At 38.6% G+C, this 26,935-nt stretch overlaps 1 protein-coding gene across 10 annotated transcripts in view; it reads right to left on the reverse strand.

Moving 5' to 3' along the window:
• Positions 1-1,255: 1,255 nt before the first annotated feature.
• Positions 1,256-26,935, reverse strand: part of LOC107824557 (chaperone protein dnaJ 1, mitochondrial) — a 55,768-nt gene continuing 30,088 nt past the window's right edge. The window contains exons 15-17 of one of the 10 annotated variants that reach the window (XM_075238860.1): positions 23,131-23,190; positions 18,652-18,718; positions 1,256-1,433 (exon numbers count right to left, since the gene is read on the reverse strand). In XM_075238860.1, the coding sequence (XP_075094961.1) occupies positions 18,661-18,718; positions 23,131-23,190 (118 nt within the window). In that variant the 3' untranslated portion in view covers positions 1,256-1,433; positions 18,652-18,660. Of the gene's footprint in view, positions 1,434-18,644; positions 18,719-21,054; positions 22,650-22,925; positions 23,191-25,714; positions 25,783-26,935 lie in introns of those variants that run through there. The other 9 variants (XM_075238861.1, XR_012703078.1, XR_012703077.1 and 6 more) reach the window with 9 other exon arrangements.

Consider the following 26,935-nt stretch of genomic DNA (forward strand, 5'->3'; position numbering starts at 1 on the left):
AAGCAATGGGAGCACCTATAGACGAGCCGACTGCACACTCTGAATTCAAGACAAGGGCCCCAAAAGAGTGAGTTGGAGAGAGTAAGCATGACAAGTGTGGGGTGTATCCAAAGAAGGCAGAAAAAAAACTTTCAGCATGGATGTGTGCATTGGGTCGGGCGTGCAAATAGGATCCCGACTTCGATTCAGACCCATATTAGATAATTAAAGGGTCTTTTCTTTACCTCTTACTTTTTATTTGTGTGTCATAGGGACATGCCACAATATAAAGCGTGGGGTGAGGGATGTAAATATGCATGTGTGTTTGTTTTCTTTTGTTTTGTTAGAAAAATAAATTACTTTTCCCGACGATGGATTTCCTGGACTGTCTTCTTGAGGGATCAAAGTCGAAGAACTTGTTTTTTATTTCCTGAGGTAGTGTAATAATTCCCTCTTGGTTGTTCTTTGTGCCGCAGTTCTTTTCCAAGGGTTTTGCTTGAACCAGGTGTAGTTAGTTTTTCTTTTGTTAGGAATAGAGAAGTCTTATGCTATGCTGTTAAATGGAGCTGACGTGTTTTTGACTTTGTTGTGCCTTGAGAGTGGTGGGTGCCTTAGTTGTGATGCTCAATTCTTGACTCATGTATTGTAGTACCTTGAATTGTCTGATTTTATCTTTGCTTAACTGCTTTGACTAGAGAGTCGGGATATATCCGATCCTAAGTGAGTTATGTGCCAATATGTGTGTGAGGATTTTGTTGATATTCTGTGTATGTTAGTTTATATATAGAACTTGCCCTGTGTGTTTACAAAGCGAAATAGAAGTCTTGTTTAGTCTAGGAAGTGATATATGTGTTTCTTTATTGAGCTAAATATATACTTTTACCCACCTAATTGGTGCATATCTTTGTTAGCCCCGTTGATCCTGTAATCCTATTTATTTGACAACTACACTACAAGTCTGACCCCCTTTGTTGAATTGACCATTTGCTTGAACTTTTTATCTCTAATGAGCATTTGAAATATTTAGGAGCTTGTTACAAGCTAAGTGGGTGTGTGGTTGAGTTTTTGAGTGGAACTATAGAAAAGGAGAAGGGGCACTATGTCACGACACAAAAATCCCACCACATGCGTCGTGATGGTGTCGTGATGGAACTTAGTCTCTAAGACTAGGTAAGCCGATTACAATTACATTTCAAGCCATTTAAAAAAAAAATAGAAACTAACAATGGAAATAGTTACAACAACCTCCCAAGACTGATAATACTGAGCCACGAACTCTAACTGAATACATGAAATGATCTCAAGGATCGAATACTCAAAACTATTTGAATAATAATTGACAGTACAATAAAATGGAAAGATTCCAAGTAACTGCGACGACCAAGCAGCTCTACCTTGAATATTTGCTATCACACTTTACCTCTGTCCGAGTCCGATAGCTCCAATACCTGGCTCTGCACAAAAATGTGCAGAAGTGTAGTATGAGTACACCATGGTCGGTACCCAATAAGTATCAAGACTAACCTCAGTGGAGTAGTGATGAGGTACAGTCAAGACACTCACTAGTTTAATAACCTGTGCAATACAATATACAAAATAATAGGAAACAAATAACAATAAGGGCAACAAAAATCAACCAGTGATATGCACAGTAGGGCAACAAGAACACCATTGATATCGCACAACGAATAATAAATACAAGTACACCCAATTAAATCAAGTCCTTCAAATAAATATCTTTCACATATAATTCTTCCGAATAAATCTCTTTCAAATATAATTCTTTCAAATAAATATCTTTCAAATATTCCTTTAAATAAATCTCTTTCTAATATAATTTCTTCAAATAAATATCTTTCGAATATAATTCTTTCAAATAAATCTATTTGAATAAAAATCCTTCCAAATAAATATTTTGAATATAATTCTTTCAATTAAAAAGTCACCATGTAACACTACATTTCATAATCATAAAAATACGAGTCTCAGCCCTTTTTCATATTTTTCGTAAACACGGGTCTCAGCCCAATTTCATATTTCCACGGCACTTCGTGCCCATAATTAAATTATCATATTTCCCCGCCACCTCGTGCCCACTTTTCATATCACAGCTGCACGGACATGTAATGACCCGACTTGTCGTTTTGAGTAATTACTCTCCTTTCTACTATTTGAAGTCTTTAATATCTTCATATGATGTATTATGACTTATGTGTAAAATTTGAAGTCAGTCGGACTTTATTTGCTATGTTTTAATGTCAATTCTTCAAGAATACGTGGTATCATATTAATAGATGAGTTCCAAATTCCGTTTTGATTGAAGCATTATATCCCTATTGAAATTATGGAGCCATAGCAAAAAGAATCGTCGAATTCGGATATCGTATGAAAGAGTTATGCCCATTTTCGTGTCGAGAATGATTTCCTGTCGCCGTCAACACCCAGGGTAGCGTGGGGCGCTGGGACTGCTGGAGGTACTGGAAAGGGTGCCACACGCAGTGCCCCATGCCACCTGTGGTGCCACAGACGTAAAACCCCCATAAAATGGGGAGGGGGGGGGGGTCAGCCATTTTTGACAAAAAATAAAGTTGGGGAGCTCGGTTTAGGCGATATTTGGGCGATTTTCACGGATAAACATTGGGGTAAGTGTTCCTTATCCTATATTGATTATATTTCCCCATTCCATATTCATTTACATTATGAATCCGTGAATTTATGGAAGAAAAATCAGATTTTTATAAAATCTTCCAAAAATGTAAAATGAAGATTTGAAGGTCAATCCGATGTCGAAATTTGATAATTTTTGTATGGTTGGACTAGTATCGGAACGGGTGTTCAGATTTTGTCAGTTTCATCGGATTCCGAGACATGGGCCCCACTGTCGATATTTCGAGCGGAGTTGGGAATTTTTGTAAATTGTTAAATTGTAAGCATTAGAGTAAGTTGTGATTAACTTGCACGTTGTTTGAATATATACAAGTCGTTTGGCTTGAATTGAGTAGATAGGAAGGCGTATGGAGGTTGATACGAGCGGAATGGAATTTTCAGAGTATTGTACATCTTGCTCGGTATTGGATTGGGCATGTTCGAGGTAAGTAACTCTTCTAATCTTGGAGCTGAGGGTATAAATGCTGAATTATACGTGTGATGTGTTTGGTGTTGAGGTGACGGGCGTGTGGGCGTTTACCGTGTGAACTGTGATTCCGTTATTCCTGTGGTACTGTGTAGTTACCTGAACTTATCTGAAATCATGAAAATCTCTACGTACTAGAGTTATTAAGCTGAGAATCATGTTGAGGCTATATGCCAGTATTATTGAGATACACAGAGGTCATATTGTTGTTGAATTTGTTTAAATTGAAAATTTTAAAACTCAGTCATGTTCATTCATTTCATATCATCTCTCAGTCTCTATTGCTATTTATTGATTCATCGTATCATCATTTTGGGCTAGTTTCATGACATTGTGAGCCCGAGAGACTGGAGAGATTGATGACTGAGTGAGGCCGAGGGACTGATTGTGAGGATAATTATGGGATCTAGCTGCACGCCGCAGCAGGTCATATTGGCTTTATATACTTTATTATTATGGGATTGGGCTGCACGCCGCAGCATGTCATATTGGCTTATTATAGCACTTGAGTTGTCCGTGCGGATACATATATTGATACTATAGAACGTGAGTTATCCTTACAGATTATAGCGCTTGGACTGAAGGAGCCCCTCCGCAGTCTTTACACACCCCCAATGTACGCATGTACCTACTAAGTATGAGTGCCGAGTGCGAGTGCCGAGTGCGAGTGCCGAGCGCGAGTGCCGAGTGACGAGTGACTTGGGAGGATTGAGTGACTATGAGGCATGAGTGGCTGTGAGGATTGAGTGAGTGGGAGGACTGAGTGACTGTGATGATTGAGTGACTGGGATGACTGGGTGAAATGATACTATGAGAGTATGCATATGGTTTTATCATTGAGGTGCATCGCATTGACATGCACACTTGACATACATGCATAGAGATGCATTTTTCTCATGTTGTACAGTATCACGTCATTCATGACTTCTCACACATATTGGCATATGGGCATATTGATGCATTTTCCACTGGCTATGTGGAAAGAAAATGAAACATCTTATTTATTGTTGAAAGCAATTTTGGAAAAATTACTGTTTCAAACTTACTCATATTTTTGGCAACTTCGGTAAAAGACTTGAGTTTTCACTGATACACTTGAAAGGGAGAGCTAGTTTCAGAAATCATGATTAAGTTGAGCATGTTATTGTTGAATTATTACTTGTGGAACTTTAAATTATATTGTTATGAAATGTTGTTGGCTATTGGTGTTGGCTCCCGACTTGTGTTCCAGCTCGTCACTACTTTCAACTTAAGGTTAGGTTTGTTACTTATTGAGTACATGGGGACGGTTGTACTCATACTACACTTCTGCACCTTGTGTGCAGATGTTGGCTGCTGATGTTGCTGGGTTCATTGGGAGCTGGATCTGAAGATGTACCCGCATTCCAGTTGTAGTTTCCTCTTGTTCATGGTAGCCTTAGATTTATAACAATCTGTTCATGTACATTTCGAACAGTTCATACCAGTTTGTAAATTCTATTCTTAGAAGCTCATGATTTGTACTACCAGTTCTTGGGGAGTTTAACACAGTCAGCTATATATTATTTGAATCAGCTATTTGTTAATTGGCTTACCTAACGGGTTGTGTTAGGTGCCATCACGGCTAGTTGGATTTTAGGCCGTGACAAGTTGGTATCAGAGCCCTAGGTTCATAGGTTCTACAAGTCATGAGCAAGTATCTAGTAGAGTCTTGTGGATCAGTATGATGACGTCCATACTTATCTTCGAGAGGCTACCGGTCATTTAGGATAATTTTCCATCTTTCTTTTCTTATCGTGTAGAATTGATTCAGCTTGAAACATAACTCTTTGAATTCCTTCAACGCATTCGTGTGCGTATGTGAGCGCTCGGTATCAGCTGTGTATCGTCGGCTTGTGATTTCAGGGATGATGTGAGAGATGTGTATTCTGTGTTTTGGTGATAGGCCAGTCTTGAGGAGTTGAGGCCAAGTTTGGACCGTAGCTTAGGCTCGGTAGCTTCAGTTGTGACTTGTACATTTAGACTCATATGTCTAGTAATATCCCTATGAGTGGAAAATTTGTGGCTCGATGAGTGGTCGAATGGCTATATGATGAGGATGATGCGATTGCGGGATGTGTTAAGATGGATTGAATATGTCGAGAAGTGTTTCCTTGGAATGTAAAGAAGGCCATTAGGTGCATGATTTTCGCTTGATGTGACGTATAGTCTCAAATTGTGAGTGTGTCGAAGGATCTGTCATGCATTTTAATTGTGGAGAGAATTAAATTTTCATGTTTTGTTAATGAGTTTGGATTCAAGAAGATTAAGTTATTGCGTAGTAATTGTGGATGCGAAAGGGTATAACAAGATGCCAATTTGAGGCTAAGTAGGTGTGTTTCTTATAATATTGATTGGAGAGTTTCTTTTCAACCGGTGGGTTATGTGTGTTGAGATTTGAATTTGAATCTAGTTGAGAAAGTTGACTTGACTGTCAAGAGAATAAATGTGAGATTAACGGATGATTGAGGTATTTTATGGTTGGTGTTGCATGGCCCTGAGAAGAATTTTTGTTGAATTGACTACGGTATTAAGGTAGTAATAGAGTATGGGTATTGTGAGTTATCGAGTGTTTTAATCTATGGATTTGACCCAAGTGGGAGAGCCTGCTATTGTCAATTCAATTTCATTTTTATATGTAAAGGTTTAGTTTTGGACTGAGGCATACTTGTGGGTTAGTTATGATTTCAGAGGTTGAGATCGAGGATGACTCAAATAAGGAAATACTTGGATACGGGTTATATTGCACTTATGAATATATGAAAATCATGGAATGAGTGAGTTGATATTTGTGAAAGACGTAGTGCGCACAGAGTATGAATTTGATTGGTGGTGTTAAGGCAGGTTTACTTCTTTGGGGTGTTGTACTAATTGAGCATAGGCAGTTCGTCCCGTTTGTGCGGTGAAATTGAGATTTGAGGAGAGTGGATGACTCTCGAGTAAGTTATAATTGATTCAAGATTAATATGTAGCAACTGAGAATTTTTGGCGACTTTGAACATGGAAAGAATCTGAGATGTAAGTTGGATGGTGTCGAAACTTGTGGCATTTGTTTTATATCATTATGGATTTTATATTTCGGTATCAGGAAGGTGATGAAAATGGCTTAAGACTCAAATAAGGTATTTTCTGAGTGGATAACTCGGTGGTGGTATTTATGGGGGTGCTTAAGAAGAATACAATGGCTTATGGGCCTTAGGGCGGTGTGGTTTTATGTTAGGATGTCTTGTAGTGAGCTTTGGGGTAAGGATCATAGTATTCTAACAAGGAGAAGTGTCAAATTGAGGGTAATTTAGAAGAAACTCGGAGAAAATAGGACAACTAGGTAGTAGGCTGGACCAATATGGTATGATAAGTTCTTTGGGTACTTATGGATTGGTGAGGCTCTACAAATGTTTTAGTGGAAATATTCATGGGATGGTGACCTGCGTGGGTTGGTTGAGTTAGAGGAATTCAGTTCTGATAGCTTGGTTATGTGCAAATGGATTTCAAAGTGTTCTTGATGATTTCTACCATGGTTTGAACCAGGTGTTTTCTACCGGTGTGGGGGACATGATGTGTATTGTGATTTCCTCCTGAATGAGAGTAAATGGAAGGTTTGTAACTAACCGGATATGTAAACTGCTGGTGACTTAGAGTTGGTAATGATATTCTTGTGCTTGTCACATGATGGCATGATAGATGTGGTGTGTTATACGGGGTTAAGATTTACAAGTACATGTTGGCAGTTCAGTCTTGAAGGGAAGGTCAAGAATTTTGGACGGCATGGTCTGTTTCATATATGTCAATGAGTGTTATAACTGCTTGGTAATCCCTGAGAAGGGTGCGCATTTTAGAAGGCGCATAGTATTTTGACTTAAAGATGTTCATCGGTATTGCAATAATCACTGGTTGATAGACTGTTGATATTGTAGTTATTGCTATGTGGCACGGCAGAATTATGAAAATATTCCTCGTGGGATGATGGTGCATGAAAGACGTGTTGGTCATTCGAATGCTAGAGTTGGATCAGTTATGATGATTCATGCGTCCTATGAATTTGGTGACTAGGAGTTCTCAGAAGCATATTGTCTTAGGGTTGTGACCCGCTTGAGGTGAGTATTTATTTAAACTTAGTGGAGGCACTAGTTGCGTTAATTATTTGTGATAGCTACACGTTATGAGTATGCATATATGTGAGGTTTGAGCCCATGTGCGAGAATCGAGGAAACTATTCATACTCGGAAGAATACTTAGGCTATGATATGCCTAGAGTTGACTGTTAAACATAAAGTTATAACATTTCTCGTGTTCTTACCTTTGTTGAGAACTATCTGGGCTACACTTGAGGTTACAAAGAGGATAATTCCCTGAATAAATGGGGTAGTTACTATTTTTGCGTTAAACTGCCAATTTGAAGTGTGATAGCAGACTTTGCACATGCTTACACTATGGCGTGTTATTTATACCAATCTAGGAACATAAGAATCTTATTTCATTATCATATGCAAGTGTACTTGTTTAATTGCTCATGTATGATATGTTGGGACTGGAGGCCTGTGACCAGGCCAGACGATTCATATTATTGGCACGTGAGTTGCCCGTGCCGTGTGTGGGAATTTTATTTCTTTGATAATTTATCGAATTTCATTGCTTTCCTTCCTCTACGATAAAAATTACATGAGTAGCGTATTTGAGGAATTTTGTACATGCACCTATGGTTATCCTCTTTACGAAATTTGAGGAGTTGGTTGTAAATATTAGGTTGTGGTGGTGCTAGCTGAACTTGCGAAACGGTTATCTTCTTTGAGATATTTTCCATTTTTGGGTGCACAGATTGCACAGTTTTTGGCTTGAGTTATATAGATGTGGCATGTATGTTGGATAGTTGTGTTTAATAATATAAGGTCATTGGACCTAGAATGGGTACTATCGGGTTTGATTACAGTATATTCAGAAGGATAATATTGAAAGTCGTCTTAGCAAGTGATTATGGTTCTGGTTGGGGCGAGAGAGATCCAAGACTTGTTGATCTGATAAAGGGTCATGAGATTCTGCTTGTTTCATTCATTATCAGCAATATACGAAAGTTTTGGAACGGGGTTTTGTTTGTTATGGGGTTTTATACTAATACTTGGTTGAATTTTGAGCAGTTACTGTGATCTAGAATGGTACTGCGAGTATGCGCGTTGTGTGGTATGTTATGTGATTATATCTGGGGTTATGGTTATGGCTTGATACAGCTTGTTCAAACTTATATAGTGTGTAGATGTGAGACGTGGGTCTTGTAAGAATTTCTGGATGTTGGAAATTGGGTTCTAAGCTTTACGAACTAAGATTAAAGTAATGATCTTCAATTATGTTGTGTTGTTAGGCCTATATGGAATAGCGTGGCATGAGATAACCCCCGAGTATGTGCGTGGTAAGATGGAATAGTATTTGATGGCTTGGAAAACAACTCTTGGCACGTTCGAGGATGAACGCATGGTTAAGTGGGGGAGAATGTAACGACCTGATTTGTCATTTTGAGTAATTACTCTCCTTTCTACTATTTGAAGTCTTGAATAGCTTCATATGATGTATTATGAATTTTGTGTAAAAATTTGAAGTCAATCGAACTTGATTTGCTATGTTTCGATGTCGATTCTTCAAGAATACGTGGTATGACATTAAGAAAATGAGCTCCAAATTCCGTTTTGATTGAAGCATTAGATCTGTATTGAAATTACGGAGGCATAGCAAAACGAATCGCCGAATTCAGACATCGTATGAAAGAGTTATGCCTATTTCCGTGTCGAGAATGATTTCCTATCACCGTTAGCGCCCAGGGTAGCATGGGGCGCTATCCCTGGCGCTGGGACTGCTGGAGGTACTGGAAAGGGCGCCACAGTCAGCACCCTATGCCACCTGTGGCACCACAGACGTAAAACCCCCATAAAACGGGGGAGGGGGAGGGGTTTCAGCCATTTTTGACAAAAAACAAATTTGGGGAGCTCGGTTTAGGCGATCTTTGGGCGATTTTCATGGATAAACATTGGGGGTAAGTATTCCTTATACTATATTGATTATATTTCATGATTCCATATTCATTTACATTATGAATCCTTGAATTTATGGAAGAAAAATCAGATTTTTATAAAATCTTCCAAAAATATAAAATGAAGATTTGAAGGTCAATCCGATGTCGGAATTTGATAATTTTTGTATGGTTGGACTCGTATCGGAACGGGTGTTCGGATTTTGTGAGTTTAGTTGGATTCTGAGACATGGTCCCCACTGTCGATTTTTCGAGCGGAGTTGGGAATTTTTGTAAATTGTTAAATTGTAGGTATTAGAGTAAGTTGTGATTAACTTGCACGTAGTTTGAATATATACGAGTCATTTGGCTTGAATTGAGTAGATAGGAAGGCGTATGGAGGTTGATGCAGAATAGAATTTTTGGAGTATTGTACAACTTGCTCGGTATTGGATTGGGCTTGTTCGAGGTAAGTAACTCTTCTAATCTTGGAGCTGAGGGTATAAACATTGAATTATACGTGTTATGTGTTTGGTGTTGAGGTGACGCACATGTTAGGTGACGGGTGTGTGGGCGTTTACTGTGTGAACTGTGATTCCGTTATTCCTGTGGTACTGTGTAGTTACCTGAACTTATCTGAAATCATTGAAATCTCTACCTACTAGAGCTATTGAGATGAGAATCATGTTAAAATCATGCTGAGGCTATATGCCAGTATTATTGAGATACACAGAGGTCATATTGTTGTTGAATTTGTTTAAATTGAAATTTTTAAAACTCAGTCATGTTCATTCATTTCATATCATCTCTCAGTCTCTATTGCTATTTATTGATTCATCGTATCATCATTTTGGGCTAGTTTCATGACATTGTGAGCCCGAGAGACTGGAGAGATTGATGACTGAGTGAGGCCGAGGGACTGATTGTGAGGATAATTATGGGATCGGGCTGAACGCCGCAATAGGCTAGATTGACTTATTATAGCACGTGAGTTGTCCGTGCGGATACAAATATTGATACTATATCACGTGAGTTATCCTTGCATATTATAGCTCTTGGATTGAAGGAGCCCCTCCGCAGTCTGTACACACCCCCAAAGAGCGCAGGTACCTACTGAGTGCGAGTTCCGAGTGACTTGGGAGGATTGAGTGACCGTGAGGCATGAGTGGCTGTGAGGATTGAGTGACTGGGAGGACTGAGTAACTGTTGGGATTGAGTGACTGGGAGGACTGTGTGAAATGATACTATGAGAGTATGCATATGGATTTATCATTTAGGTGCATCGCATTGACATGCATACTTGACATACATGCATAGAGATGTATTTTCCTCATGTTGTACAGTATCACGTCATTCATGACTTCTCACACATATTGGCATATTGGAATATTGATGCATTTTCCACTGGCTATGTGGAAAGAAAATAAGACATCTTATTTATTGTTGAAAGAAATTTTGGAAAAATTACTGTTTCAAACTTACTCATATTTTTGGCAACTTCGGTAAAAAACTTGAGTTTTCACTGATACATTTGAAAGGGAGAGCTAGTTTCAGAAATCATGATTAAGTTGAGCATGTTATTGTTGAATTATTACTTGTGCTACTTTAAATTATATTGTTATGAAATGTTGTTGGCTATTGATGTTGGCTCTCGACTTGTGTTTCAGCTCGTCACTACTTTCAACCTAAGGTTAGGTTTGTTACTTATTGAGTACATGGGGTCGGTTGTACTCATACTACACTTCTGCACCTTGCGTGCAGATGTTGGCTGCTGATGTTGCTGGGTTCGTTGGGAGCTGGATCTGAAGATGTACCCGCATTTCGGTTGTAGTTGCATCTTGTTCATGGTAGCCTTAGATTTATAACAATCTGTTCATGTACATTTCGAACAGATGATGTATTATTTCATACCAGCTTGTAAATTCTATTCTCATAAGCTCATGATTTGTACTACAAGTTCTTGGGGTGTTTAATAGAGTTAGCTAAATATTATTTGAATAAGCTATTTGTAAATTGGCTTACCTAACAAGTAGTGTTAGGTGCCATCATGCCTAGTTGGATTTTAGGTCGTGACAAGTTGGTATAAGAGCCCTAGGTTCATAGGTTCTATAAGTCATGAGCAAGTATCTAGTAGAGTCTTGCGGATCAGTATGATGACGTCCATACTTATTTTCGAGAGGGTACCGGGTATTTAGGATAATTTTCCATCTTTGTTTCCTTATCGTGTAGAATTGATTCAGCTTGAAACATAACTCTTTGAATTCCTTCAACACATTCCTGTGCGCATGTGAGCTCTCAGTATCAGCTATGTATCATCGACTTGTGATTTCAGTGATGATGTGCGAGATGTGTATTCTGTGTTTTGGTGATAGGTCAGTCTTGAGGACTTGAGGCCAGGTTTGGACAGTAGCTTCAGTTGTGACTTGTACATTTGGACTCATATGTCTAGTAATATCCCTATGAGTGGAAAATTTATGGCTCGATGAGCGGTCGAATGGCTATATGATGAGGATGATGCGATTGCGGGATGTGTTAAGATGGATTGAATATATCGAGAAGTGTTTCCTTGGAATGTAAAGAGGGCCATTGGGTGCTTGATTTTCGCTTGATGTGACGTATAGTCTCGAATGTGAGTGTGTCGAAGGATCTGTCATGCATTTTAATTGTGGAGAGAATTAAATTTTCTTGTTTTGTTAATGAGTTTGGATTCAAGAATATAAAGTTATTGCATAGTAATTGTGGATGCGAAAGGGTATAACAAGATGCCAATTTGAGGCTAAGTAGCTGTGTTTCTTATAATATTGATTGGAGAGTTTCTTTTCTACCGGCGGGTTATGTGTGTTGAGATTTGAATTTGAATCTTGTTGAGAAAGTGGACTTGACTGTCAAGAGAATGAATGTGAGATTAACGGATGATTGAGGTATTTTATGGTTGGTGTTGCATGGGCCCGAGAAGAATTTTCGTTGAATTGACTGCGGTATTAAGGCAATAATAGAGTATGGGTATTGTGAGTTATCGAGTATTTTAATCTATGGATTTGAGCCAAGTGGGAGAGCCTGCTATTGACAATTCAATTTCATGGTTATATGTAAAGGTTTAGTTTTGGGCTGAGGCATACTTGTGGGTTAGATATGATTTGCAGAGGTTGAGATCGAGGATCACTCAAATAAGGAAATTTTTGGATACGAGTTATATTGCACTTATGAATATATGAAAATCATGGAATGAGTGAGTTGATATTTGTGAAGGACGTAGTGCACACAAATTATGAATTTGATTGGTGGTGTTAAGGCAGGTTTACTTCTTTGGGGTGTTGTGCTAATTGAGCATAGGCAGTTCATCCCGTTTGTGCGGTGAAATTGAGATTTGATGACTCCCGAGTAAGTTCTAATTGATTCAAGATTAATATGTAGCAACTGAGAATTTTTGGCGGATTTGTACACGGCAAGAATCTGAGATTTAAGTTGGATGGTGTCGAGACTTGTGGAATTTATTTTATATCATTATAGATTTTATATTTTGTTATCAGGAAGGTGATAAAAATGGCTTAAGACTCAAATAAGGTATTTTCAGAGTGGGCATCTCGGTGGTTGTATTTATGGGGGTGCTTAAGAAGTATACAACAACTTATGGGCCTTAGGGCGGTGTGGTTTTATGTTAGGATGTCTTGTAGTGAACTTTGGGTAAGGATCGTAGTATTCTGACAAGGAGAAATGTTAAATTGAGGGTAATTTAGAAGAAATTCGGAGAAAATAGGACGACTGGGTAGTAGGCTGGACTTGTATGGTATGATAGATTCTTTGGGTACCTATGGAGTGGTGAGGCTCTACGGATGTTTTAGTGGAAATATTCATGGGATGGTGACCAGTGTGGCTTGGTCGAGTTAGAGGAATTCAGTTCTGATAGCTTGGTTATGTGAAAATGGATTTCAAAGTGTTCTTGATGGTTTCTACCGTGGTTTGAACCAGGTGTTTTCTACCGGTGGGGGGACATGTTGTGTATTGTGATTTCCTCCTGCATGAGAGCAAATGGAAGGTTTGTAACTAACCGGATATGTAAACTGCTGGTGAATTAGAGTTAGTAATGATATTTTTGTGCTTGTCACATGATGGAATGATAAATGTGGTGTGTTATACGGGGTTAAGATTTACATGTACATGTTGGTAGTTCAGTCTTGAAGGGAAGGTCAAGAATTTTGGACAGCATGGTCAGTTTCAGATATGTAGATGAATGTTATTACTGCTTGGTAATCCCTTAGAAGGGTGCACATTTTAGAAGGCACATAGTGTTTTGACTTATAGATGTTCATCGATATTGCAGTACTCACTGGTTGATAGACTGTTGATAATATAGTTATTGCTATGTGGCACGGAAGAATTATGAAAATATTCCTCGTGGGATGATGGTGCATGAAAGACGTGTTGGTCATTCGAATGCTAGAGTTGGGATCAGTTATGATGATTCATGCGTCCTATGAATTTGGAGACTGGGAATTCTCAGAAGCATATTGTCTTAGGGTTGTGACCCGCTTGAGGTGAGTATTTTATTTAAACTTAGTGGAGGCACTAGTTGCGTTAATTATTTGTGATAGCTACGCGTTATGAGTATGCATATATGTGAGGTTTGAGCCCATGTGAGAAAATCGGGGAAACTATTCATACTCGGAAGAATGCTTAGGCTATGATATGCCTAGAGTTGACTGTTAAACATAAAGTTATAACGTTTCTCGTGTTCTTACCTTTGTTGAGAACTATCTGGGCTACACTTGAGGTTACAAAGAGGATAATTCCCTGAATAAACGGGGTAACTACTATTTATGCATTAAACTGCCAATTTGAAGTGTGATAGCAGACTTTGCACATGCTTACACTATGGCGTGTTATTTATACCAATCTAGGAGCATGCGAATCTTATTTCATTATCATATACAAGTGTACTTGTTTAATTGCTCATGTATGATATGTTGGGACTGGAGGCCTGTGACCATGCCAGCCGATTCATATTATTGGCACGTGAGTTGTCCGTGCCGTGTGTGGGAATTTTATTTCTTTGATAATTTATCGAATTTCATTGCTTTCCTTCCTCTACGATAAAAATTACATGAGTAGCGTATTTGAGGAATTGTGTACATGCGCCTACGGTTATCCTCTTTATGAAATTTGAGGAGTTGGTTGTAAATATTAGGTTGTGGTGGTGCTAGCTGAACTTGCGAAACGGTTCTCTTCTTTCAGATATTTTCCATTTTTGGGTGCACAGATTGCACAGTTTTTGGCTTGAGTTATATTGATGTGGCATGTATGTTGGATAGTTGTGTTTAATAATATAAGGTCATTGGACCTAGAATGGGTACTATCAGGTTTGATTACAGTATATTCAGAAGGATAATATTGAAAGTCGGCTTAGCAAGTGATTATGATTCTGGTTGGGGCGAGAGAGCTCCATGACTTGTTGATCTGATAAGGGGTCATGAGATTCCGCATGTTTCATTCATTATCAGCAATATACGAAAGTTTTGGAACGAGGTTTTGTTTGTTATGGGGGTTTATACTAGTACTTGGTTGAATTTTGAGCGGTTACTATGATTGAGAATGGTACTGCGAGTATGCGCGTTGTGTGGTATGTTATGTGATTATATCTGGGGTTATGGTTATGGCTTGATATAGCTTGTTCAAACTTATATAGTGTGTAGATGTGAGACTTGGGTCTTGTAAGAAATTCTGGATGTTGGAAATTGGGTTCTAAGTTTTATGAACTAAGATTAAAGTAATGATCTTCAATTATGTTGTATTGTCAGGCCTATATGGAATAGCATGGCATGGGATAACCCCCGAGTATATGCGTGGTAAGATGGAATAGTGATTTGATGGCTTGGGAAATAACTCTTGGCACGTTCGAGGATAAACGTATGGTTAAGTGGGGGAGAATGTAACGACCTGATTTGTCGTTTTGAGTAATTACTCTCCTTTATACTATTTGAAGTCTTAAATAGCTTCATATGATATATTATGCCTTTTGTGCAAAATTTGAAATCAATCGAACTTGATTTGCTATGTTTCGATGTCGATTCTTCAAGAATACGTGGTATGACATTAAGAAAATGAGCTCCAAATTCCGTTTTGATTGAAGCATTAGATCTGTATTGAAATTACGGAGGCATAGCAAAACGAATCGCCGAATTCAGACATCATATGAAAGTGTTATGCCCATTTCCGTGTCGAGAATTATTTCCTATTGCCGCCAGCGCCCAGGGTAGTGTGAGGCGCTATCCCTGGCGCTAGGACTGCTGGAGGTACTGGAAAGGGCTCCACAGTCAGCGCCCCATGCCACCTGTGGTGCCACAGACGTAAAACCCCATAAAACGGGGGAGGGGGGGTCAGCCATTTGTGACAAAAAACAAAGTTGGGGAGCTCGGTTTAGGTGATTTTCATGATTAAATATTGGGGTAAGTATTCCTTACGCTATATTGATTATATTTCATGATTCCATATTCCTTTACATTATGAATCCGTAAATGTATGGAAGAAAAATCAGATTTTATAAAATCTTCCAAAAATATAAATTGAAGATTTGAATGTCAATCCGATATCGGAATTTGATAAATTTTGTATGGTTGGACTTGTATCGGAACTGGTGTTTGGATTTTGTGAGTTTCGTTGGATTCTGAGACATGGTCCCCACTGTCGATTTTTCGAGCGGAGTTGGGAATTTTTGTAAATTGTTAAATTGTAAGCATTCGAGTAAGTTGTGATTAACTTGCACGTTGTTTGAATAAATACGAGTCGTTTGGCTTGAATTGAGTAGGTAGGAAGGCGTATGGAGGTTGATATGCTCGGAATGGAATTTTCGGAGTATTGTACAGCTTGCTTGGTATTGGATTGGGCTTGTTTGAGATAAGTAACTCTTCTAATCTTGGAGCTGAGGGTATAAACGCTGAATTATACGTGTTATGTGTTTGGTGTTGAGGTGACGCACATGCTAGCTGACGGGCGTGTGGGCGTTTACCGTGTGAATTGTGATTCCGTTATTCCTGTGGTACTGTGTAGTTACCTGAACTTATCTGAAATCATGGAAATCTCTACGTACTAGAGCTATTCAGCTGAGAATCATGTTAAAATCATGTTGAGGATATATGTCAGTATTATTGAGACTCGCGGAGGTCATATTGTTGTTGAATTTGTTTAAATTGAAAATTTTAAAATTCAGTCATGTTCATTCATTTTATATCATATCTCAGTCTCTGTTGCTATTTATTGATTCATCATATCATCATTTTGGGCTAGTTTCATGACATTGTGAGCCCGGGAGACTAAAGGGATTGATGACTGAGTGAGGCCGAGGGCCTGATTGTGAGGATAATTATGGGATCTGGCTGTACGCCGCAGCAGTCCAGATTGGCTTATTATAGCACGTGAGTTGTCCGTGCGGATATAGATATTGATACTATAGTACGTGAGTTTTCCTTGCAGATTATACCGCTTGGACCGAATGAGCCCCTCCGCAGTCTGTACACACCCCCAATGAGCGCAAGTACCTACTGAGTGCGAGTGCCGAGTGACTTGGGAGGATTGAGTGACTGTGAGGCATGAGTGGCTGTGAGGATTGAGTGACTGGGAGGACTGAGTGACTATGAGGATTGAGTGACTGGGAGGATTGAGTGACTGAGAGGATTGAGTGACTGGGAGGACTAGGTGAAATGATACTATGAGAGTATGCATATGGTTTTATCATTGAGGTGCATCGCATTGACATGCATAAAGATGCATTTTCCTCATGCTGTACGGTATCCCGTCATTCATGACTTCTCACATATATTGGCATATGGGCATATTGATGCATTTTCCACTGGCTATGTGGAAAGAAAATAAAACATCTTATTTATTGTTGAAAGAAATTTTGGAAAAATTACTGTTTCAAACTTACTCATATTTTTGGCAACTTTGGTAAAAGACTTGAGTTTTCACTGATACACTTGAAAGGCAGAGCTATTTTCAGAAATCATGATTAAGTTGAGCATGTTATTGTTGAATTATTATTTGTGCTACTTTAAATTATATTGTTATGAAATATTGTTGGCTATTGGTGTTGGCTCCCGACTTGTGTTCTAGTTCGTCACTACTTTCAACCTAAGGTTAGGTTTGTTACTTATTGAGTACATGGGGTCGGTTGTACTCATACTAAACTTCTGCACCTTGCGTGCAGATGTTTGCTGTTGATGTTGTTGGGTTCGTTGGGAGCTGGATCTGAAGATGTACCCACATTTCGATTGTAGTTGCCTCTTGTTTATGGTATCCTTAGATTTATAACAATCTGTTCATGTACATTTCGAACAGATGATGTATTATTTCATACCAGTTTGTAAATTCTATTCTTAGAAGCTCATGATTTGTACTTCCAGTTCTTAGGGAGTTTAATAAAGTCAGCTAATTATTATTTGAATCAGCTATTTATAAATTGGCTTACCTAATGGGTTGGGTTAGGTACCATCATGGCTAGTTGGATTTTGGGTCATGACAGGACAGTTCATGTGCCAATAATAATACCATCATATTTTTTTCCGGCACCTCGTGCCCACGTTTCATATCCATTGCGGAGTGCAACCCGATCTCATATAACATTACCTGCCCGGCAATCGCGACAAGCTCACAATTTCAATATAAATCAGGCTATTATCAAATTTACCGAAAAAACAAGACAAGTTGCACAAGATGTAAAAATAAACACAAGGAATACCCCAACATCACATGAAAATTACCAACACAATAACTTCACATCATCACATATCATTCCTCACAATAGCCAACCTTATCTCTCCTATAGTCACCCTTTTCGCTCCGCCCAGACAATGTCTCAACATACATAACAATAGTGAAATGCCTCCCTTATACCCACATAATATCAACAGTGGAATGCCACCCTTATATCCTCAGAATAATAATAATTCAAATAACGCAACAATTTACACGGAATATTATCACGGCAACATAACAAAATATTAATTCATATCACAATTTACCCAAAGGTCACAACTAATTCCAAGGATATAACAAAATCAATTAATTTTACAACAAATAGCCCAAGGATCCACACAATATATATAAAACCTCAAACAACAAAAGAGATGGAAAAATAACTCTTCATAGGACAACGCCTTCTTCTGAAGCTTGTTTAATTAATTATTTGCAGAGGAAAAATCCATAATAAAATTAAATTTCAAGAAATATCCAACCATCAAACTCACGGAATTCACATAAATATACAAGTAATAATCACATCAAATTGTCTTATAAAAACAAATTCAACTAATGCAAATTTAGGCATGGCAAATAGATGATTAAATAAATGCCAACACTTATCCAATTTACTACAAAATATATCCAAGACTTTAACTCAATAAATTTTGAACATATAAGCCCGAGTACGTACTCGTCACCTCGCGCACACGGCCTTTTCACATTTCACAAATGACACATAAGACTCGATGCCTAAGGGGTTATTCTCCCACTCAAGGTTAGGAAAGATACTTACCTTTTGAAGTTATGCCGATATTCCAAAATCATCTTCTTGCTTGAATTGACCTCCGGACCGCTCAAATCTATCCAAATTAATTGTATAACTTTATTAAAATATATCGAAAATAATTTCGGATAATAATACGTTGACTTAAAAATTTATTCCAAAAACTCAACAATAGTCAACGCTGGTCCCGCCTCTCAGAACCCGACATAATTTTCATGAAATTTAAAGACCCATTCCGGTACGAGTTCAACCATACTAATTTTATCCAATTCTGATAACAACTCGACCTCCAAATCTTAAATTTTCGTTTTTGGAAGATTTTGCCAAAATTTTGATTTCTTCCATTAAAATCCGAATTAAATGATGAATATAATCATAGATTCATGAAATATAAACACTTTAGGATATAGGACACTTACCCAAGTCAAAGTCGTGAAGAACTCCTCCAAAATCGCCCAAAAACCGAGCTCCAAAATCTCAATCGAAAATGACAAAGTGACTGATTTTTTGTCCTTATGTTGCTGCCCAGTTTCGTACCTGAGGGCGTTATTCACGCTTCTGTGGGCACTGTTCATGCTTCTGCAAGCACTGTTCATGCTTCTGTGAAAAAAAAACCAGCAAGCTGCCAGCTTCGCTTCTGCGTTCTTACCTGCGCTTCTGCGATTGCGCAGGTGCGCAGAAATGTCCGTTTCTGCGAGTTCAAGGCAGTCTCTGTCCAGCTCCCTTTCCAGTCGCTTCTGCGACAATTTCCTAGCTTCTGCGATGAAACTTTCGTAGAAGCGAAAGCATCAGCTGCTGCCCAGAAATTCCAGCAGCTTTTCTTCAAGTCCGAATTGATCCGTTAACCTTCCGAAATCCACCCGAAGCCCTCGGAATCTCAACCAAATATACCAACACGTCCCAAAATACAATACGAACTTAGTCGAGGCTTCAAACCATGTCAAACAATGCCGAAATTATGAATCGCGCATCGAATCGAATTATGAGTTTTCAAATTTTCCAACTTCTATATTTTGCACCGAAACGTATCAAATTAATCCGAGATGACTTCAAATTTTACACACAAGTCATAAATGATGAAATGGAACTATTCAAATTTCCCGGAATTGAAATCCGACCTCGTTATCAAAAATTCAACCTTCGGTCGGACTTTCCAAAAATCTTTCATTTTTCATCTTTCGCCAAAATGCGTCGAATTGTCCTACGGACTTCCAACCCAAATCAGATTATACGCCTAAGTCTGAAATCACCATACGAAGCTATTGACATCATAAAAATTCCATTCCGGGGTCATTTGCTCAAAAGTCAACTCTCCGGTCAACTCTTTCCATTTAAGCTTCTAAATAGGAATTGTTCTTTCAATTTAATTCTAAATCTTCCGAAAATCAAACTCGACCACACCCGCGGATCATAATACATATTACGAAGCTGCTCGAGAACTTAAGTCACTGAACGGGGCATAAATTCTTAAATCGACAAGTCGGGTCATTACATTCTCCCCCTCTTAAACATACGTTCGTCCTCGAACGTGCCAAGAATCTTTCTGATGACATTAAATTACTGAGTGCATTTTTTCACACATACTCATGGGTGATTCTACGTCACCGTAAACTTAATAGGGGTCCGACAACATCATCTCAATGTATATTATTTCTTTTATTCACACGTATAAGCCTTTAAGCCAATTCCTACTCCAAATAAATTTTGAATTTCTGACATCAACACACGATATTAGTCTCAACCGGCTGTAGCAATTCTTGCCTATGCACACATCATACGTATGTCCATAACCACATCTCTGGTCGTAATTACTGTTTATAATTAATTTCCAGCATCTTCAATTAATCTCGTATTCACCAAAATCTCATTTCAACTTTTCGTAACAATGACAGCAACACGCGGGGCATGAATACCTCATAATTATTTACCCGAATTAATGAGTCATATTTAACGCCACCTGGTCACCCACCTTATAGTCTAAAACTCAATATTTACAGCACAATTATGGCTAAATATGCACAGAAAAATATACAAGAATTATCAAATAAGCCTAACAGGCATGACTCCATATTTATACTATAGTATAAATTTAATTTCACAAAGGGAGAATTTTAAACTCATAAAATTTTTTACCACAAGGACCTCGTCCATATATAACTTCCACCGCAGCTTGTAGCCCGGTTTAAATATTTCACATCATATATAAAAATGCGAGGAACTCATTCTCAACTCCGAATCACAAGTATTTTGCACATTGTGCCAACTGAAATTTTCAATTTCCTTTCTTCTTCTTTTCAATAAATATCGTAAATAATTTTCTCAACACATAATGAACCCTCATCTCGGTAGGGCATAAAATTCATAAAATTGAAATCAATTATTCCGAAATCACATCAAAACCCACTGTAGTGAATAATAAAAATTACTTTTGGACTTATAGCCCTTAATGGTGTACAAAAATAAAAATGATAGACTCGGGCTATCATCATCAAATTTCCTAACATGGATAACATATAAGTGGGTCACAAAGTTATGAAGTTCACCCATAAGCGGAGCATAATAAGAGGACTCACCTCAATATTCAAAACCGAATCAAATTAAGGGAAAATGTCATTTTATAACAAATCAGGATCATACCTGTAACGACACCATCTAGTGTAGTGGCTCCCGCCACACCATAGCAAATATATCAATGGGCTGGGCCTCCCCCTCCAGGGCACCCTTTACCCGCCTTTCCTCCACCCCTAACTGGTTGTGCACGTGGGGTAGTAATTGCATTGGGGCCCGTAGCCTGAGTGTTCTGATGAAATCCACCTCTCCCAAGTCTGGGAAAATTTCTCATAATGTGCCTAGTATCACCACACTCATAACAGTCCCTCTGAGGTAGCGCCTGCTCGTATTGAGTTTGTGACGGATAATTGGAATAACCACTGTAAGAAACTCGTATCGGTGGTGCACTATAAGAACTTACTGAAGTACCCCGAGTAATATGATGTGTGAAATGAGCTGGCCGACTGCTCGAGCCTCCGCCATAATTGGTCATAGCCGAAGAGTAAAATCCACTGAACCCTCCAGAGCTTCGAGACCTTTTGACCTCCTTATACTCCCTTTCCTCGCCTAGAACACCCTCAATCATCCTCGCAATCTCCACTACTTGATGAAATGGAGTATCAGTTTGCAACTCTCGAGCCATGAATATTTTAAGATCATAATCGAGCCCCTCAATGAATCTGCGAACTCACTCTCTGACTGTACATACCAAGATAGGTGCATAACGGGCCAACTCACTGAACCTGATAGCATATTCTGACACTGTCATAGTCCCTTGACGCAACCATTAAAACTCTGTGCACCACGCATCTCGGAGAGTCTGGGGAGCAAACTCTTTCAAAAACATTTCTGAAAATTGAGCCCAAGTTGGTGGTGTTGCATCGGCTGGTCTACCTTCTTCATAAACTCACTTCCACAATACCCATGGTGCGAAGAATACGGTGACACTTTTCTAGAAATCCTTGGGCATCCTCTGAAGTTGTGCCACTGAAAGTAGGTGGACTATACCTCTTAAACCTCTCAAGTCTCTTTTATTCTACTTCTGATGACCCTGGCCTGACCTCAGGCTGAACCAGAATAACATGTTGTACTGGTACTACACCCGAAACCTGACCAATGTGAACTCGCTGCTCTGGAATATGGGCGGTAGGAGTCTGAACTCCTCCCCCAACCTGTGAAATATTTGGTGAAACGGAGATCAATCCCGCCTGAGTCACTGTACCAAACATGTTTAGGAACTGTACTAAAGTATCCTGAAGTTTGGGGGTAACAACAAGTGTCTCTAGTGCCTGTCCCCCAATTGGAGCAACTGGCGGCTCCTCAACTGCCCCTATAACCGATGTTCTAGCTGTGACACGTGCCCTTCCTCGGCCTTTACCTCGGCCTTGACTGCTTGCGGCCCTAGCAGTATGCGTGGGTGCTTGCTTAGCTGACCCGGTAGTACGTGTCCTCACCATCTGTGAGAGAATAGAGATACAAAGGCTCAAATTCCACAATCAACAAATCCGCACGACAGGAATGAAAGAAGTGGAAATTTCCTAACAGTTCTGTATCCTCTTGTCGATAAGTAAAGACGTCTCTGTACCGATCCACAAAACTCTACTAGATTCGTTCGTGACCCGCAGAACCTATGAACCTAGAGCTCTGATACCAACTTGTCACGACCCAAAAATCCCACCACAGGCGTCGTGATGGCACTTAGTCTCTAAGACTAGGTAAGCCGATTACAATTACATTTCAAGCCATATTTTTTAAAATAGAAACTAACAGCGGAAATAGTTACAACAACCTCCCAAGACTGGTAATACTGAGTCATGAACTCTAACTGAATACATAAAATAATCTCAAGGATCGAATACTCAATATTGTTTGAATAATAATTAACAGTACAATAAAATAGAAAGACTCCAAGAAACTGCGACGACCAAGAAGCTCTACCTTGAATCCTTGTGATCACACTTTAACTCTGTTCGAGTCTGATAGCTCCAATACCTAGCTCTGCACAAAAATGTACAGAAGTGTAGTATGAGTACATCACGATCGGTACCCAGTAAGTATCAAGACTAACCTCAGTGGAGTAGTGACGAGGTACAGTCAAGACACTCACTAGTCTAATATCATGTGCAATACACTATACGAAATAATAGGAAACAAATAACAATAAGAGCAACACAAATCAACCAGTGATATGCACAATAGGGCAACAAGAACACCATTAATATCGCTCAACGAATAATAAATACAAGTACACCCAATTAAATCAAGTCCTTCAAATAAATATCTTTCACATATAATTCTTCTGAATAAATCTCTTTCAAATATAATTTCTTCAAATAAATATCTTTCAAATATACTTCTTTAAATAAATTTCTCTCAAATCTAATTTCTTCAAATAAATATCTTTCGAATATAATTCTTTCAAATAAATCTATTTGAATAAAAATCCTTCCAAATAAATATTTTGAATATAATTCTTTCAATTAAAAAGTCACCATGTAACACTCCATTTCATAATCAAAAAAATACTGGTCTTAGCCCACTTTCATATTTCCACGACACTTCGTGCCCATAATTAAATCATCATATTTTCCCGGCACTTCAGTGCCCACTTTTCATATCATAGCTGCACGGACAGTTCACGTGTCAATAATAAAACCATCATATTTTTTTCCCAGCACCTCGTACCCACGTTTCATATCCGTTGCGGCGTGCAACCCGATCCCATATAACATTACCTGTCCGGCAATAGCCACAGGCTCACAATTTCAATATAAATCAGGCTTTTACCAAGTTTACCGAAACAACAAGACAAGTTGCACAAGATGTAAAAATAAACACAAAGAATACCCCAACATCACATGAAAATTACCAACACAATAACTCCACATCATTACATATCATCTCTGACAATAGCCACCCTTATCTCTCCTATAGCCACCCTTATCACTCCTATAATAGCCTGCCTTATCCCTCTGCCCTGACAATATCAATAGCCAACCTCGTGCCCACTTGTCATATCACATATGCACGGACAATTCACGTGCCAATAATAAAACCATCATATTTTTTTCCCGGCACCTCGTGCCCACGTTTCATATAGGTTGCGGCGTGCAACCCGATCCCATATAACATTACCTGCCCGGCAATAGCCACAAGCTCACAATTTCAACATAAATCAGGCTTTTATCAAGTTTACCGAAACAACACGACAAGTTGCACAAGATGTAAAAATAAACACAAGAAATACCCCAACATCACATGAAAATTACCAACACAATAACTCCACATCATCACATATCATCCCTGACAATAGCCACCCTTATATATCCTATAGCCACCATTATCACTCCTATTATAGCCTCCCTTATCCCTCCGCCCTGACAATATCAATAGCCACCCTCGTGCCCACTTGTCATATCACAGCTGCACGGATAGTTCACGTGCCAATAATAAAATCATCATATTATTTTTCCGGCACCTCGTGCCCACGTTTCATATTCGTTGCGACGTGCAACCCGATCTCATATAACATTACCTGTCCGGCAATAGCCACAAGCATACAATTTCAACATAAATCAGGCTATTATCAAATTTATCGAAACAACAAGACAAGTTGCACAAGATGTAAAAATAAGCACAAGGAATACCACAACATCACATGAAAATTACCAACACAATAACTCCACATCATCACATATCATCCCTGACAATAGCCACCCTTATCTCTCCTATAGCCACCCTTATCACTCCTATAATAGCCTCCCTTATCCCTCTGCCCTGGCAATATCTATAGCCACCCTTATCGCTCTTATATCCACCCTTATCGCTTCGCACAGACAATGTACCAACACACATAACAACAGTGAAGTGCCTCCCTTATACCCACATAATATCAACAGTGGAATTCCACCCTTATATCCTCAGAATAATAATAATTCAAATAACGCAACAATTTACACGGAATATTATCACGGCAACATAACAAAAAATCAATTCATATGACAATTAGCCCAATGGCCACAACCAATTTCAAGGATATAAAAAAATTAATTAATGTCACAACAAATAGCCCAAGGCTCCACACGATGTATATAAAACCTCAAACAACAAAAGAGATGGAAAAATAACTCTGCATAGGACAACACCTTCTTCTTAAGTTTGTTTAATTAATTATTTGCAGAGAGAAAATCCATAATGAAATTAAATTCCAAGAAATATCCAACCATCAAACTCACGGAATTCACATAACTATACAAGTAATAATCACATCAAATTGTCATATAAAACAAAATTCAACTAATGCGAATTTAGACATGGCAAATAGATGATTAAATAAATGCCAACACTTATCCAATTTACTACACAATACATCCATCACTTTAACTCAATAAATTTTGCACATGAAAGTCCGAGTACGTACTCGTCATCTCGCGTACACGACTTTTTCACATTTCACAAATGACATATAAGACTCGATGCCTAAGGGGTAATTCCCCCACTCAAGGTTAGGCAAGATACTTACCTTTTTGAAGTTATGCCGATATTCCAAAATCGCCTTCTTGCTTGAATTGACCTCCGGACCGCTCAAATCTATCCAAATTAATTGTATAACTTCATTAAAATTTATCGGAAACAATTCCGGATAATAATACATCGATTTAAAAATTTATTCCAAAAAGTCAACAATAGTCAATGCGGGACCCGCCTCTCGGAACCCGACATAATTTTCATAACATTTGAATACCCATTCCGATATGAGTTCAACCATACCAATTTTATCCAATTCCGATAATAACTCGACATCCAAATCTTAAAATTTCGTTTTTGGAAGATTTTGCCAAAGTCTTATTGCTTCCATTAAAATTCGAATTAAACGATGAATATAATTATAGATTCATGAAATATAAATACTTTAGGATATAGGACACTTAACCAAGTCAAATTCGTGTATAACTCCTCCAAAATCTCCCAAACATCGAGCTCCAAAATCTCAATCGAAAAGGATAAAGTGACTGATTTTTGGTCCTTATGTTGCTGCCCAGTATCGCACATGTGGGCACTGTTCACGCTTCTGCGAGCACTGTTCATGCTTCCGCGGGCACTGTTCATGCTTTTGCGAGCACTGTTCATGCTTCTGCAATCACTTTTCATGCTTCTGTGAAAAAAAACTAGCAAGCTGCCAGCTTCGCTTCTGCGTTCTTACTTGCGCTTCTGCCCAGAAATTCCAGCAACTTTTCTTCAAGTCCGAATTGATCCGTTAACCTTCCGAAATCCACCCAAAGCCCACGGAACCTCAACCAAATATGCCAACACGTACCAAAATATAATACAAACTTAGTCGAGGCTTCAAACCATATCAAACAATGCCAAAATTACGAATCGCGCATCGAATCGAATTATGAGTTTTCAAATCTTCCAACTTCTATATTTTGCGCCGAAATATATCAAATTAAATCAGAATGACTTCAAATTTTGCACACAAGTCATAAATGATGAAATGGTGCTATTCAAATTTTCGGAATCAAAATCCGACCTCGTTATCAAAAATTCAACCTGCGGTTGGACTTTCCAACAATCTTCCATTTTCCAACTTTCGCCAAAATGCGTCGAATTGTCCTACGAACTTTCAAATCTAAACCCAAAGATACGCCTAAGTCCGAAATCACCATACGAAGCTATTGACATTATAAAAATTCCATTCCGGGATCGTTTGCTTAAAAGTCAACTCTTTCCATTTAAGCTT

The sequence above is a fragment of the Nicotiana tabacum genome, chromosome 19, assembly GCF_000715075.1.
Source record: "Nicotiana tabacum cultivar K326 chromosome 19, ASM71507v2, whole genome shotgun sequence".
Classification (NCBI taxonomy): Eukaryota; Viridiplantae; Streptophyta; class Magnoliopsida; order Solanales; family Solanaceae; genus Nicotiana; species Nicotiana tabacum.